General features: G+C 25.8%; 2 protein-coding genes across 3 annotated transcripts in view; both read left to right on the plus strand.

Moving 5' to 3' along the window:
* Positions 1–16941, plus strand: part of LOC122512668 (putative uncharacterized protein DDB_G0289263) — a 44325-nt gene that overhangs the window by 16492 nt on the left and 10892 nt on the right. The window lies entirely within an intron of this gene.
* On the plus strand, positions 1847–2374 carry LOC122512581 (zinc finger CCHC domain-containing protein 10-like). Its single transcript, XM_043628497.1, has one exon. The coding sequence runs from the start codon at positions 1847–1849 to the stop codon at positions 2372–2374; it is 528 nt and encodes a 175-aa protein (XP_043484432.1).

The following is a 16941-nucleotide window of genomic DNA, read 5'->3' on the forward strand; positions in this document are numbered from 1 at the left end:
TTGTAACAAAATCAAAATTTGATTTCCGTGACAGTCCCTGAGTTTAATATTATGTTTCTAAACGGATACATCTCCTTTTATCGGTGTCGTTTTAGAGTGAAGGTTTAAAAAGAGCCCACCAATCAGATTGCTGCAATAGCACACTTACGTAGCATTAGAAAAAACGTTCTGCGAAAGCGCGCACCAATCAGATTATAGTAGTTCTACAGTAGCCTGGCGTAGCCAAAGAATTCTATTTCTATGACAAAAATATATATTTTTTTAATTCAACTCTTACTAAAGAGCTTTTAAATTACTACCTATGTTCAAAAGACATTTTTTATCTACTACCATCTATCGGACTACACTGAAAGAAAAATTTATTTGATTTAAATAATAGATTTCTTGTTTATTATTGAATAAGTAATTACTTGAATGAAATAATTTTTATTTAAAATAAAGAAATTGTATTCTACCTAATTAATTTTAGTATTTAAAGCATTTAATTAACACTATTAAATATTATATGAGAGAAATAAACATTTATATTATATAAATTAATCGTTAATTTAAATGATATTTTTTCAGTCTCTAAATTTCAAAATTTTGATTAAAAAATAATTAAAACAACATTTTTTTCTGTTATGTCGAATTCTGTAAAATATAATATCTAAACTAGATTATTTATTTTGTTTCTTTAATTAAATTTTCTAATATTTGATATAAATAATTTTTATACACTGTAAAATCAAGTGTCTCAATGTAATACGTTTTGTCCCCAGTTTTAAAACATTTGAGGTGTTTTATCTCAAAATTATTAAGGTAAAACACCTGAAATGTTTCAAAAGTGGGGACAGAAACGTCTTACATTGAGACACTGTTACCTCGTGTAGCCGAGAATTTGGTGAATATTCTTTAATATAATTCATTTTAATAATGTAATAGGATTATATTTAATCAATAAAATTTACTATTTCATTAATATCTTTTATCATTTTATTATAAATAACATGTACTACACAATTAATAATATTTATTATTTATGTTTCAACAATTCCGTTGATAGTAGCTACAATCACTGGAATTGTTAAATATATCATGTTCTGAAATTATATTAAAATCAAATACGATTTATTTGATTCAAGTAAATATTTATTTGAAAATAGACAAGTCATCGGCAAGAATATTTTGCCAAAAATCGTTCCGAGATTTGGAAACATATGAAACAGACAAGGACAGCGATATGTTTGTGTCCTTTTCTATCTCATGTTCCACAAACGCAGGCGTTCCGAAAAATGGGCGTTGGCCTTTGAGGTTACTAAAAAACAGATTCTATTTTTATTTCACATTGAATAAGAAATTAATTTGAAAAACGGAATTTTGAAACTCGACGTAATTAATTTTCTTGTATATAAAAAAGTAAAGAAGCGGTTATTTTAATTTTTGGTAAAAATAATAATGTATTGAAAGAACAAAAATATTCGTAAAATTTATGTTGGCCCTGAAAAGGGCCGATTGTTTTGTAAAAGTCTGGATATCAGAACAAATATACGTTCCCAACGTCTTCTTGAATCTCCAACAACAATTTTCAACAAAATAAAAACACGTCTGAAGCAAACGTGAGTTCACGAGAAAATGGTGCCCGATCGTGAAATGGCGACTTCTTTTACGTGCGTCGCAAGTAGAGGGAGAAGCAATCTGATTGGCGGGCGCACTCAGGTACCCTTTCCATGGAGAAAATTGTCACTGGTGGGGACGTAACTCGGGGCGCAAGCATAAATACCCTTGCGTTTCGTGAAAATGTCACACAACACCTGCAAGAAGAGTCTCAAGCGCCAGAAGGATTTCTCAAATTTCAAAACAAGAAATGGATCAACCGAAGAAATCTGAAGAAGCTTCGCGTCCTTTCATCGGCGGCCAAGGAAGAAGATACTTTCCGAATGTGCCGTGTGAGGTGCCCTTTGGAAAATTCCCGTCGAAATTCATCCCAAGGCTCTTCGCACGGAAAAATCGACTTGCTCTGAAGGCGAAAATTCAAAGAGCAAAAAAATTGAAGCGGTACGTGTCGGAGTCATCGGGTACAGACGACGATGACTTTTACTGCCCACCGTCGTCAAGTCCAGTGGGAAGTGCGATGACAGTGACGTCATCTACAATGGGATCGGAGCGTACAAGAACGTTGTCATCATCATCGACGTCCGATGATGAGAACAATAATTGTACGAAGTCTCTGGATGGAATAGCTGCACTAAAGAAGATTCCGGACTCTTTAAATCTGTCAACCTCAAGTACAGATAACGATGAAGAGTCATCATCATCGAGCTCCTGTTGCCCGACTTGTTGCTCTTGCTCATCATCGTCTTCTTCTGACGATGAGACTAACAAGAGTTCATAAGGACATTGTGCAGAATTTTTATTTGCACTAATAATCGGCCCTTTTCAGGGCCAAAAAATATTTTTACGTGGAATATAAGGTTCAAAACATTGAGTCACGTACTCTTTGAAGGTCCATTCACAAGTAAGTCGAATGCGCAAAAGAGGAAAGCATAAGTGCAAGAGAGATAGACGCATGCTTCTGCTTCTCTCACACTTATTAATTTAATTATTTTAATTGATAAAATAGAAAATTATTCTTCGTATTTCTTTACAGAGTGAAAGAATGACATTTTATTTACCAATCATTTTCTTGAAGTTAAAAAAAATTGTTAAAAATTTTGATAGTCAAAGATGCTGTATCAAAGAATACTGTAATCTGATTGGTTGCGCGCTCTCGGTGTGAAAATTACTGCCAAGCAAAAAGAATTTCTTCAATTGAAAAGAAACTTGAATGAAAACACCTACTCTTAACTTAATATCAATTATGCCAAATATTTTAATGAAACTTTTCGAAATCGATTTTTTATGCAATGTAATTTTTATTAATTCTTCCAAAAATTCAATTATTAATACAAATTTTGTTAAAACTCTTCGAAGGAATTCAATTATTTTCAATAGCTACTATTTTATTAAACTTTCTCTAAAGAATTCCATTATTTAAGAAAAAAATTCCAAAGAAATCAATTATTTTTAATAATTTTGATATAATTAGTTTATATGAATTCAATTATATTTAATACTAAGAAAACATTTTGTAATTTTCTTTATGAGAATTCATTTTTAGAAATTTTTATTTCTATCTATTATTTATTTTTCTGTTTAATAATTGAATTTTCAAAAAAATTTCTAATAAAAATTGATTGATATTAAGTTAAGAGTAAATGTTTTCATTCAGGTTTAAGTTCTGAAAATAAAAAAATTTATTCAATATAAACAACAGATTACATTACTTGATTTGACACCAGGACCATCATCATATCTAGATTAATCATCTTAAAGATGATGAAATTTTTACTGTAACCTCTGCGAAGTGCCAACAATAACTGTCAGGCAATAACAGTAGGAAAGCGCAAGAGCGCGCGGTTATTTATTGGAACACACGGACGGTGAAGAAAGGCTTATGTGTCCAGGCGCCCCACAGTGCTGTCAAACTTTTCCTCGTTTTCGTGAATATTTAAAGCGTTTTTAAAATTGCTTTTTATTTTTAACACTAAAAGTGAACAATTTTAGAACAAATATTTTGAATTTTAAAAATTGCAATTGTAATAAAATTTCTAACAATTTAGTAAAAATTGTCGAAAGTTCATATCTCTGTTTAGCAATTGAAAATAAATGATTGTCAATTTAAGTATAAAATGTACCATCCAATATCAACACATGTTCAATTTTTACGAATTCAACCGAAATATTAGAGTAAAAAGCGAGAATATGGGTGTCGCACACCCAGGGTGCGGTTTAAGGGTTAATTTTACTTATTTTATACTAAAATTGTAATTTAATATTATTTTTTCAAATGGTTGCATCTCCTTTTATCGCTATCGTTTTGGAGCGCAGGTATAATATGAGCGCGCTAGTCAGATTGCTACAATAGCTACAATAGCACAGCTATGTAGCACTGAAAAAAAATTCCTGCGAAAGTGCGCACCAATCAGACTATAGTATTTCTACAGTTGCCTGGCGAAGCCAAGAATTCTATTTCTATGACAAAAATATACAATTTATTTTAATTCAACTCTTCTTAAAGAACTTTTAAATTACTACGTTCAAAAGAAATTTGTTATCTAATATTATCATCTATCAGACTACACTGAAATAAAAATTTATTTGATTCAATTAATTAACTGCTTTAAATACTGAAAATAATTTGGTGAAATACAATCTATTTCTTTTAAATAAAAATTATTTGATTCAAATAAATATTTATTTGATAACAGACAAAAAATCTATTATTTAAATCAAATAAATTTTTCTTTTAGTGTAGTCTGATAGATAGTAGTATTAGATAAAAAATTTCTTTAGAACGTAGTTATTCAAAAGTTCTTTAGCAAGAGTTGAATTAAAGAAATATATATATATATATATTTTTGTCATAGAAATAGAATTCTTGGCTACGCCAGGCAACTGTAGAAATACTATAATCTGATTGGTGCGAGCTTTCGCAGGAATTTTTTTTCAATGCTACACAGATGTGCTATTGCAGCAATCTAATTGGTGCAACCATTTGGAAAAATAATATTAAACTATACAATTTTAGTATAAAATAAGTAAAATTAAATTTATATAAATAAAAATTACAAATAAATATTGAAATTAATATTTTCTGTAATAAACAATCGTAATTTTTGTTTAATTACCATAAACAATTGTTTGCTTTCAATTCGTTTCGTTATCAAAACATTTTTCTTTTTACGTATTCCATTCATTTGTTAGAAAATTGATAATCATTTATTTTCAGTTGCTAAACAGAGATATGAACTTTCAACAATTTTTTTCAAATTGTTAGAAATTTTATTACAATTGCAATTTTTAAAATTGAAAATATTTGTTCTGAAATTGTTCACTTTTAGTGTTAAAAATAAAAAGCAATTTTAAAAACTCTTCAAATATTCACAAAAACGAGGAAATATTAGACAGCACTGCGGGGCGCCTGGACACATAGGCCTTTCTTCACCGTCCGTGTGTTCCAATAAATAACGGCGCGCTCTTGCGCTTTCCTACAGTTATTGCCTGACAGTTATTCTTGTCACTTCGCAGAGGTTACAGTAAAAATTATAAATTCCTGTATTAGGGGAAAGGTGTACGAGATGATTCGCCTAAGGGAAAAAACCTATTATTCAAAGAAAAATCAACATATTCGAGTTTTTTTTTGTACGCACTACTAGATAATTAATCTATCTAACTATTCTGATTTGTAATATTTGCAGCTAATTAATATTTTACTATTAAATTTAATTTTTCTAAAACCAAAATTAAACCCCAATTATTAGAAAAGGAGTCTAAATTGAAGGAATAACAGTGTATCAATGTTAAATATACTATATTTAGGCCATAAACGCTTTCGACCACTCACCACGATTCGTTTTCCTACTTTATAATTACGAGGCATTGTCTACAACGAGAAAATTAATTAAATAGATGTAGATGTTAACTTTTTGTTTTAGATAAGTTAGTTTTTATAATAAAAACATATAAGAAGCGAGAAAAATTGAATTTTTTATTAATACTAGAAAATTCACTTTGAGGTGAGACGAAATACATGGGAATTAGGGGGGATCATCTTGTACACCCATTGAGGGATCATCTTGCCTCAAATGCCACTATTTTGTAATTTGTTCGTAACTTAACCTACAAGCTCTGTTATTCCATAATACCAATCAGAACACTCAATTGAAGATATACTGAAGCCGTGAGTGCAAGAATCATATAATTTCAGCTACTACAACAAAAGTTATCTAAGCCCAAAGTTAAGCTTTCCTTAGATCAAAAGTATGAAATTTTTATTTTTTCCAATAGAATTTTTTTAATTACGCGTATTGTCATGACAGTTTGATTTATTTAATTCAGATAAAAATTATTTCATTCAAAAAAATATTAATTTAATTGCAGACATATAATCTGTTATTTTCATCAAATAAATTTTTCTTTCAGTGTAGCCGTATAGATGGTAGAAAAAAATTTATTCAAATCGTATTAATTTGAAAAGTTCTTCAGCAGAAGTTAGATTAAACAAAATATATATTTTTGTTGACGAATTCTCGACTACGAGAGGCAACAGTAGAAATACTTCTGATTGGTGCGCGCTTTCGCAGAAAATTTCTTACAATTCTACGCAACTGTGCTATTTCAGCAATCTGATTGGTGCGCTCCTTTTAAACCTGCACTCTAAACGACAACGATGAAAGGAGATAAAACCATTTAGAAAAATTATATTAAATTACAATTTTAGTGTAAAATAAGTAAAATTAAAAATAAATATATTTTTTAAACAAATATTGAAAGTAAATAATTAATTGAAACTAGAAATTAGTAATAAAATGGAGTAAAAATTAAAAATTAATAACAAAATAAGTAAGTAAATTTTATTACTAATTTCTAGTTTCAATTAATTAATTGAGGGGCTGGATGCTATAATGTGTTACGCGCCATGTTAAGTGAATGGCGCGTAACACATTATAGCATCCAGCCCCTCAATTACTTTCAATAGTTGTTTAAAATTTATATTTATATCTTTAATTTTACTTATTTTACACTAAAATTGTACATAATATTTTTTTTCTAAATGGTTACATCTTCTTTTATCGCTGACGTTTAGAATGCATATTTAAAAGAAGCGCACCAATCTGATTGCTGCAATAGCACAGTTGCGAAACATTGGAAGAAATTTTCTGCGAAAGAGCGCACCAATCAGATTATATTATCTTTACTGTTGCCTCGCGAAGCCGAGACTTCTGTGACAAAAATATATATATATATATTTCTTAATTTAACTTCTGCTGAAGAACTTTTCAAATTAATACGTTCTGAATAAATTTTTTTCTTCTACCATATATGCGGCTACACTGAAAGCAGAATTTATTTGATTTAAATAACAGATTACATGACTGTTATAAAATTAATATTTACTTGAATGAAATAATTTTTATCTAAATTAAATAAATATTATCCAGTCTGGTAATTTAAAAAAATTGTTTTAATGTTAATTAAAAAAATATTTTTTACTGTTATGTCGAAATCGAAAAAAATTAATAATAAAATTAGATTTTTCATTTGGTTTATTTAATTAAATATTCTAATATATATGTTTTAAATAATTTTTTAAGGAAATAGTTTCTTACTAAGCGAGAGAAACACTTCCCTTTGTAAGAGTGAAAGAAAAACATATTTACTTACCAATCATTTTTGTGTAGTTAAAAAAAATTCTTAATCATTTTTATAGTCAAAAATGCTGTTTCAAAGCATACTGTAATCTGATTGGTTGCGCGCTCTCGGCGTGAAAATTACTGTCCAGCAAAAAGAAATTTTTCAACTGAAAAGAAACTAAATGAAAATACCTACTCTTATAACTTAATATCAATTATTTCAAATATTATAATGAAACTTTTTGAAATCAATTATTTATTCAATGCAAATTTTATTAATTGTTCCACAAAATTCAATTATTAATAAGAATTTCATTAAAACTCTTTGAAGGAATTCAATTATTTTCAATAGCTACTGTTTTATTAAACTTTCTCTAAACAGTTCTATTATTTCAGTAAAAAATTCCAAAGAAATCAATTAATTTTAATAATTTTGATATAATTAAATTATATTATTTAAATTATTTTTAATACATACAAAACATTTTGTATTTTTTTTTAAGAGAATTCATTTTAGAAATTTTCTAATAAATATTGATTGATATTAAGTAAAGACTAGGTGTTTTCATTCAGGTTTCTTTTAAGTTAAAAAAATTCTTTTTGCTTGACAGTAATTTTCACGCCGAGAGCGCGCAACCAATCAGATTACAGTATTCTTTGACACAGCATTTTTGACTATCAAAATTTTAAAGATTTTTTTTAACTACAAAAAAATAATTGGTAAATAAATATGTTTTTCTTTCATTTTTACAAAGAGAAGTGTCTCTCTTGCTTTGAGAAAACTATTTTCTTAAACTATCAATTTAAATCATATAAGTATTAGAATATTTAATTAAAGAAACCAAATGAAAAGTCTATTTTAACTATTAATTTTTTTAGAATTCGACATAACAGTAAAGAATGTGTTTTTAATTAACATTAAAACAAATTTTCGAAATTACCAGATTGGAAAATATTTATTTAATTTAGATAAAAATTATTTCATTCAAGTAAAATATTAATTTAATACAGACATGTAATTTGTTATTTGAATTAAAAAAAATTTGCTTTTACTGTAGCCGCATAGATGGAAGAAGAAAAAAAATTTATTCAGAACGTATTAATTTGAAAAGTTCTTCAGCAGAAGTTAAATTAAAAACATATATATTTTATATTATTGTCACAGAATTCTCGGCCGCGCGAGGCAACAGTAAAATACTATAATCTGATTGGTGCGCGCTTTCGCAGAAAATTTCTTTCAATGCTACGCAACTGTGCTATTGCAGCAATCTGATTAGTGCGCTGCTTTTGAACTTTCACTTTAAAGCAACAGCGATAAAAAAATGTAACCATTTAGAAAAATAATATTAAACTTATGGACGGTCAAGGAAATCAAATTTTAATTTCGTTACGATATTTCAAAACAAATCAAAATTATTATTGCATTTTGATTTTGATTCGGTAACGAAACAAAAGTATATTCCACTTTAGTCCCGTTTTCCGATATAGAAACAAAATTTACTCACTTTTCTGATTCTGATACTTCAACGAAACAAAATTTTATAACCAATAGTCTATTTTACATTACAATCGGATTTCTTATAGAAACAGAAGACGATTTATATAATTTTAAATGTTTATTTGTCTCGTATAATATTTATTAGTGTTAATTAAATACTTGAAGTACTGAAATTCATTGGGTGGAATACCATTAATTTATTTAAAATAAAAATTATTTTATTCAAGTAAATATTTATACAATGAAAGAAAAATTTATTTGATTCGAATAATAGATTACTTGACTGTTATCAAATAAATATTTACTTATATGAAATAATTTTTATTAAAAATAAATAAATTGTATTCCACCCAATTAATTTCAGTATTTCAAGCATTTAATTACCACCAATAAATATTAAATGAGACAAATAAACTTTGAATGTTATATAAATCAACTTCTGTTTCTATAAGAAAACCGAATGTAATTTTAAATAGACTATTGGTTTTAAATTTTGTCTCGTTACAGTATCAGAACCAAAATAGGATGTATATTTTGTTTCCATATCGGCAAACAAAGCTAAAGTGGAATATACTTTTGTTTCGTTACTCTAAATAAATTTTTTTCTTCTACCCTTTATGCGCCTACACTGAAAGGAAAATTTTTTGATTCAAATAACCAATAACATGTCTGTAATTAAATTAATATTTACTTTAATTAAGGAATTATTATCTAAATTAAATATATATTTTCCAATCTAGTAATTTAAAAAATTTGTTTTAATGTTAGTTAAAAACATACTCTTTACTGCTATGTCGAATTCTAAAAAAATAATAATTAAAATAGATTTTTTATTTGGTTTATTTAATTAACTATTGTAATATATGACTTAAATAACATTTATAAGAAAAAAGTTTCTAACATTGGAAGATAGACACTTCTCTATGTATGAGTGAATCAAAAACATATTTATTAACCAATAATTTTTTTGTAGTTAAAAAAAATTCTTAAAAATTTTGATAGTCAAAAATGCTGTGTAAAAAAATACTGTAATCTGATTGGTTGCGCGCTCTCGGCGTGAAAATTACTGTCAAGCAAAAAGAATTTTTTAAACTGAAAAGAAACCTGAATGAAAACACATACTCTTAACTTAATATCAATTATGCCAAATATTTTAATGAAACTTTTCGAAATCATTCATTCAATGCAATTTTTATTAATTTTTCCAAAAATTCAATTATTAATAAAAATTTTATTAAAACTCTTCGTAGGAATTCAATTAATTTCAAAAGCTACTATTTTATTAAACTTTCTTTAAACAATTGCAATATAAAAAGAAAAAAATTCCAAAGTAATCAATTAGTTTTAATAATTTTGATATAATTAGTTTATATGAATTGAATTATTTTTAATACAAACAAAACATTTTGTAATTTTCTTTATGAGAATTCATTTTTAGAAATTTTTATTTCTATCTATTTTTTATTTTTCTGCATAATAATTGAATTTTCAAATAATTTTCTAATAAAAATTGATTCGTATTAAGTTAAGAGTTAATACTGAGTTTTCATTCAGGTTTCTTTTCAGTTAAAAAAATTCTTTTTGCTTGACAGTAATTTTCACGCCGAGAGCGCGCAACCAATCAGATTACAGTATTTTTTGACACAGCATTTTAACTATTAAAATTTTCAAGATTTTTTTTAACTACAAAAAAAATGATTGATAAATAAATATGTTTTTCGTTCACTCATACAAAGAGAAGTGTCTATCTTCCATAGTAAGATACTTTTTTCTTATAAATGTTATTTAAATCATATATTACAATAGTTAATTAAATAAACCAAATAAAAAATCTATTTTAATTATTAATTTTTTTAGAATTCAACATAACAGTAAAGAATGTGTTTTTAATTAACATTAAAACAAATTTTTCAAAGCAATCTAATTGGTGCGCTGCTTTTAAACCTTTACTCTAAAGCAACAGCGATAAAAGGAGATGCAACCATTTGGAAAAATAATATTAAACTACAATTTTAGTATAAAATAAATAAAAATTACAAATAAATATTGAATATAATATTTTCTGTAATAAACAATCGTAATTTTTGATAATTACCATAAACAATTGTTTTTTTTTAATTTGATCGTTATCAAAACATTTTTCTTTTTACGTATTCCATTCATTTGTTAGAAAATTGATGATCATTTATTTTCAGTTGCTAAATACAGATATCAACTTTCGACAATTTTTTCTAAATTGTTAGAAATTTTATTACAATTGCAATTTTTAAAATTGAAAATATCTGTTCTAAAATTGTTCACTTTAAGTATCAAGAATAAAAAGCAATTTTAAAAACGCTTCAAATATTGATGAAAATAAGGAAAAGTTAGACAGCACTGCTGGGCGCCTGGACACATAGGCCTTTCTTCACCGTCCGTGTGTTCCAATAAATAACCGCGCGCTCTTGCGCTTTCGTACAGTTCCTTATTTTCTTACCAATGAAATTTTGTAATTAGTTCATTTGCCATCAGGACCCTCATCATATCTAGATTAATCATCTTAGTTTATAATTATAACAATATTTTTATAATTGTAAACTTATTGATTTATAGTCATAAAAATTGAAAGTATTTTTTTTTATAATTATGATGATTCTTAAACAAAAATGATAAATATTCAATTGTAAGAATTGTTTTTGCAGAAAATTTCTTCCAATGGTACGCAACACTGTGCTATTGCAGCAATCTGAATGGTGCGCAATTTTTAAACCTTCACTCTAAAGCAACAACGATAAAAAAATGTAACTTTTTTGAAAAATAATATTAAACTTAGAGACCGTCACGGAAATCAAATTTTAATTTCATTACGATAATTCAAAACAAAACGAACTTATTATTGCATTTTGATTTTGATTCGGTAATGAAACAAAAGTATATTCCACTTTAGTCTCGTTTTCCGATATAGAAACAAAATTTACTTAATATTTTGATTCTGATACTGCAACGAAACAAAATTTATAACCAAAAAGTTATAACCACAGAAAGAAAAATTTATTTGATTCAAATAACAGATTACATGTCTGTAATTAAATTAATATTTACTTGAATGAAATAATTATTATCTAAATTAAATAAATATTTTCCAGTCTAGTAATTTAAATAATTTGTTTTAATGTTAATCAAAAACACATTATTTACTGTTATGTCGAATTCTAAAAAAATTAATTATTAAAATAGATTTTTCATTTGGTTTATTTAATTAACTATTCTAATATATGATTTAAATAACATTTATAAGAAAAAAGTTTGTTACTATGGAAGATAGATACTTCTGTTTGTATGAGTGAAAGAGAAACATATTTATTTACCAATCATTTTTTTGTAGTTAAAAAAAATCTTGAAAATTCTTATATTCAAAAATGCTGTGTTAAAAAATACTGTAATTTGATAGGTTGCGCGCACTCGGCGTGAAAATTACTGTCAAGTAAAAAGAATTTTTTCAACTGAAAAGAAACCTGAATGAAAACACCTACTCTTAACTTGATATCAATCAATTTTTATTAGAAAATTTATAAAATGAATTCCCTTAAAGAAAATTACAAAATGTTTTGTATATATTAAAAATAATTTAAATAAAATAATTTAATAATATCAAAATTATTAAAAATAATTGATTTATTAACTGTTTAGAGAAAGTTTAATAAAATAGTAGCTATTGAAAATAATTGAATTCCTTCAAAGATTTTTAATAAAATTCTCATAAATAAATGAATTTTGTGGAAGAATTAATAAAATTTGCATTGAATAAATAATTGATTTTCAAAAGTTTCATTATAGTATTTGAAATAATTGATATTAAGTTATAAGAGTAGGTATTTTCATTTAGGTTTCTTTTCAGTTGAAAAAATTCTTTTTGCTTGATAGTAATTTTCACGCTGAGAGCGCGCAACTAATCAGATTGCAGTATTCTTTGAAACAGCATTTTTGACTATAAAAATTTTTAAGAATTTTTTTTAACTACAAAAAAATGATTGGTAACTAAATATGTTTTTCTTTCATTTTTACAAAGAGAAGTGTCTCTCTTGCTTAGTAAGAAACTATTTCCTTAAGAAAGTTATTTAAATCATATATTAGAATATTTAATTAAATAAACCAAATGAATGCGCTCGGAGGAACGCGCAACTGCCAGTTAGTGAGCAGTGAGCGCCTCTGGGCCTCTCACTTCTACCCGACTGGTATTAGCGCGTGTCTTCGAGCGTCGGGCGAGTTATTGGATCCAAGTCGAAAAAAAATGTCTAAACGAATAAAAAATTCCTGTATTGGTCCTGAAAAGGACCGATTTTTAAAAATTATTCCACGTTTGACGTTTTGACTAAACGAACAAAAGAATTCTTGTATTGGTCCTGACAAGGACCGATTTTTCGAAATTATTACATGTTTTTGAGAAACTGAAATACTCTTACGTTGTGAATAAATTTTTTGGCCCTTAAAAGGGCCGATTGGGTTTTTTTTCTCACTTTTGATTTTTTCTATGCAGAACCATATGCTTCTGCATTGCTCTCTTAAATTGTCCATTTAAGATGCGCCATCTTCTTTTTGTCTTCGGTGAGTGCTCGACGTTGTTGATTTCTCCCTTCTCGATGATTCGTCCCTGAATCGCAAGAATTCGTTTTATATAAAAACAAGTTGTGCACTTATGCATGGCGACGAACATTTTTGAAAAATAAGTTTTTATTTTCTCAAAACTGTTTTCCGTTGAAGCAATTGACGAGAACTGTAATGCTGTGCAGTTGGAGCGTCCGTATTTATAGATTGCCTAACATTTCCCTCACTCCTGGTGGCGAGGGAATTGGAAGTGGAAGAGCGTTGACGATGAATTCTTATGCGATCGAGAAACTTAAAATAAAATTTCAAAAGTAATTATATACTTTCAGCAAAAATCAATTATGTTTAAAATCTTTTTTAAATTCTCGTAAAAATTTCAATTATCCTTATAAATAATAAAATTCTTGGCAAAACTTCAATTATTTCCAAAAATGTTTTTGAATTTAATGATTTTAAATATCTATACTATTTTGATAAAATTTTCCAAACTATTCAATTTAGTTACACTTTAAAAGAAGGGAGTTAAATTTTAACTCCCCCGGAGGGTCTGTAAAAGTCGCACCCATTGGGGAGTTAATGCCAGGGGAGTTAAATAAAGAGAGTTAAAATTTCACACCTAAATGCTAACTCCCCAAGGAAAAAATAACTCGCGCGGGTGTTGAATGAAGGGAGTTAGAAATTAACTCTCTTTTGGAGTTGATTTTTAACTCGAAAAATTTCACTCCCAACTCCCGAGTCCGTTAACTCCCTAAATTTTTTTGCAGTCTAAAACAAATATTTTATAAAATTCTACTCAAACATTTCATTGTTTTCATAAATAATAAAAGTTTCACGGGAACTCAATTGTTTACAAATTTTTTTTATAAATTTCTTTGTAATTATTCAATTATTTTCATAAGTAATAAAATTTTCACAGAAATTCAATTATTTCATAAATTAAAATAATTTTCACAAGAATTCAATTATTTAAAACAGAATTTTCGTAATATTTTTCGAAAAAATCAATTATTTAAGTAGATTTTTATAATTCAATTCTTCAATAATTCTTCTTCAAAATTCAATTATTTTCAAAAATTTTAATAAAATTCTTGGCAAAATTTCACAGGAATTCAATTATTTAAAAAATTTTAAATAAATTTCTTCGAAATAATTCAATTATTTTCATAAGTAATAAAATTTGCACAGGAATTCAATTATTTACAAAATTTTTAATAAATTTTATCGAAATAATTGAATTATTTTCATAAGTAATAAAATTTTCACATGAATTCAATTATTTAAAATACAAAATTTCATAAAATTTTTCGAAAAATATTAATTATTGAAGAAGATTTTTATAAAATTCGTTGCAAGAATTCAATTAAAAAAAAAAATTTAACAAAATTCTTTTCAAGAATTCATTTATTTTTATAAATAATAAAATTCTTCACCGAAATTTAATTATTTTTATAAGCTTGAATAAAATTCGTTGCAAGAATTCAATTATTTTCGAAAGTAATAAAATTCTTCGCAGAAATTCAATTATGTTCAAAAATTAAAAAAAATTCTTGGCAAAATTTTAAGGTTCTTTTTAAATTATAAAATTCTTGGGAAAATTTTAATTATTTTCATAAATAATAAAACCCATTGCTGAATTTCAATTATTTTAAATACAATTTTAATCGAATTTCTCAAAAAAAGTATAATTATTTTTAAAAATTTTATTAAAAGTCGTCAAAAGAATTCAATTATTTAAAAAGTTGTCTATAAGCTTGTATTTAAATAATTGAATTCTCGTAGAATTTTTTTAATAAAAATTGATTTAAAAATGAAGTTCAGTTAAAATTTTAAAATTATATTTTAATTCCTTTTTTTATAATTATATATGAATTTAATACAAAGAAATAAAATTTTATTTTTTGGTTAATTTTTTGAAGAATCTATTAAATTATTTTTTAAATTGTTTAACATTAAAATGTATGTATTAAAATGTAATCGTATTAACATTACTATTATTATAATTTATTTAGAATTATTTATATTATTTATTTACTTATTCAATTTTTTGTTATTATTATTATTACACTGAAAAAAAATTCGTCAGAATGTGCTTTTTACTTTAGGCAATTTTTGCCTAAGAACAAAAGCAATACACGTAAAGCAATTGTTTCTTTAGAAAAAAGCAATTTTTGCCTTTAAAAAAGATAATTTCCTTAGTTAAAATTTTTGGCTTTAAAAAAAGGCAAAAATTACTTTTTTTTAAAGAAACAATTGCTTTGCGTGTATTGCTTTTGCTTTTAGGCAAAAGTTGACTGAGTAAAAAGCACATTTTTTCAAATTTTTTTTCAGTGTATAGTTATTAATGTTTTTCTTATTTGCATAATTATAAAACCCACGGTAATTAAATATACAGAATTAAATAAAATTTAACAATTACAAATTTTTTAATTTTTAAATTAAAAAAGTAACATCTAAAAGTATTTAAAAATCAGAAATTATATTCTTTCTAATAAATTTAAATAACTAAGACAGAGGTTAAGATGGGTTTTAAAAGTTTGGACCTGGGTGTTGATGGGGAATCCCAACCGTCCTAGTGGGGGGCTGGCGCTGATCGATTTAAAGATCAACGGATTATTATATCTTCCTCTAAAGGGTTTTTCGCCATTCAAACGATTCAAACAATACAATTGTCTCTCGTCTAAAGTATTTGTTTTTTCTTGTAATCATATTTTACTCGATATAATGACAATGTTACAATACATTATAATTTTTGAGTTGGTATATAGTTTGAAAAGTTTATTCGTTTCGTCAACCGCAGGTCCTTAGTGGCCTTAAATTTTTCTTTTTATATACAAACATATTTAGCAATACACAAGATTCTAGAAAACTGTATTTTTTAATATTGAAAAAATTTGAAAATTTGAAAAAAACTACTTTTGAATAATATATTTATTTAATTTTTTTAATTTTATGTATTTAATTTTATATTTAATGTTCTTAAAAATTTCCTTTAAGGGCATGCAACAGGTCATCATAGACAATTTTTAATATTTGTTGTCAATAGTTAGTTGATCCAATTTGACATAAATTTAATAAAACATACAAACTCGTTTACCATAATTCGAATTTTGACGTAAAAATCATTTGACAGGAATTTTATTTAACATAACAAATATTAGACATAAATTTTAATTGATCTAAGTTAATTATAATTTGTGAATTAATTTTTAAGTGTCATTTAACATAAGAGACATTTAACATAATTCTTTTTTGACATAAAATTTACTTGACGCACCTGACATAAATTTTATTTGACATTCAATTTCATTTGATATAATATTCAGTTCATATCAAGTTTATTTTACATAAACGTCATTTAACGTAATTCTCTTTTAACATATTCACTCGCCATTTTAATTTTACATAAAAACGCGTTCAGCATATTTTAGCATTTGACATGAATTTCATTTATCATAAAAAAAATTGACATAAATTTCAAATGCTCTGTTTTATCTTACAAAAAATTCATTTGACAAAAAATTAGTTTAAGACAAATGTCATTTGTCATAAATGACATTTAATATAATTATCATTTGACATAAAAGTCACACTTGACACAAATTATAATTTGACATTAAATTTCATTTGACATAAAATTCATTTGAC

This window comes from Leptopilina heterotoma, unplaced genomic scaffold (genome assembly GCF_015476425.1).
Source record: "Leptopilina heterotoma isolate Lh14 unplaced genomic scaffold, ASM1547642v1 Lhet_1, whole genome shotgun sequence".
Lineage (NCBI taxonomy): Eukaryota > Metazoa > Arthropoda > Insecta > Hymenoptera > Figitidae > Leptopilina > Leptopilina heterotoma.

Excerpts from the sequence above, each read along its gene's own strand:
- LOC122512581 (XM_043628497.1), top strand. The coding sequence starts at position 1,847 with ATGGATCAACCGAAGAAATCTGAAGAAGCTTCGCGTCCTTTCATCGGC.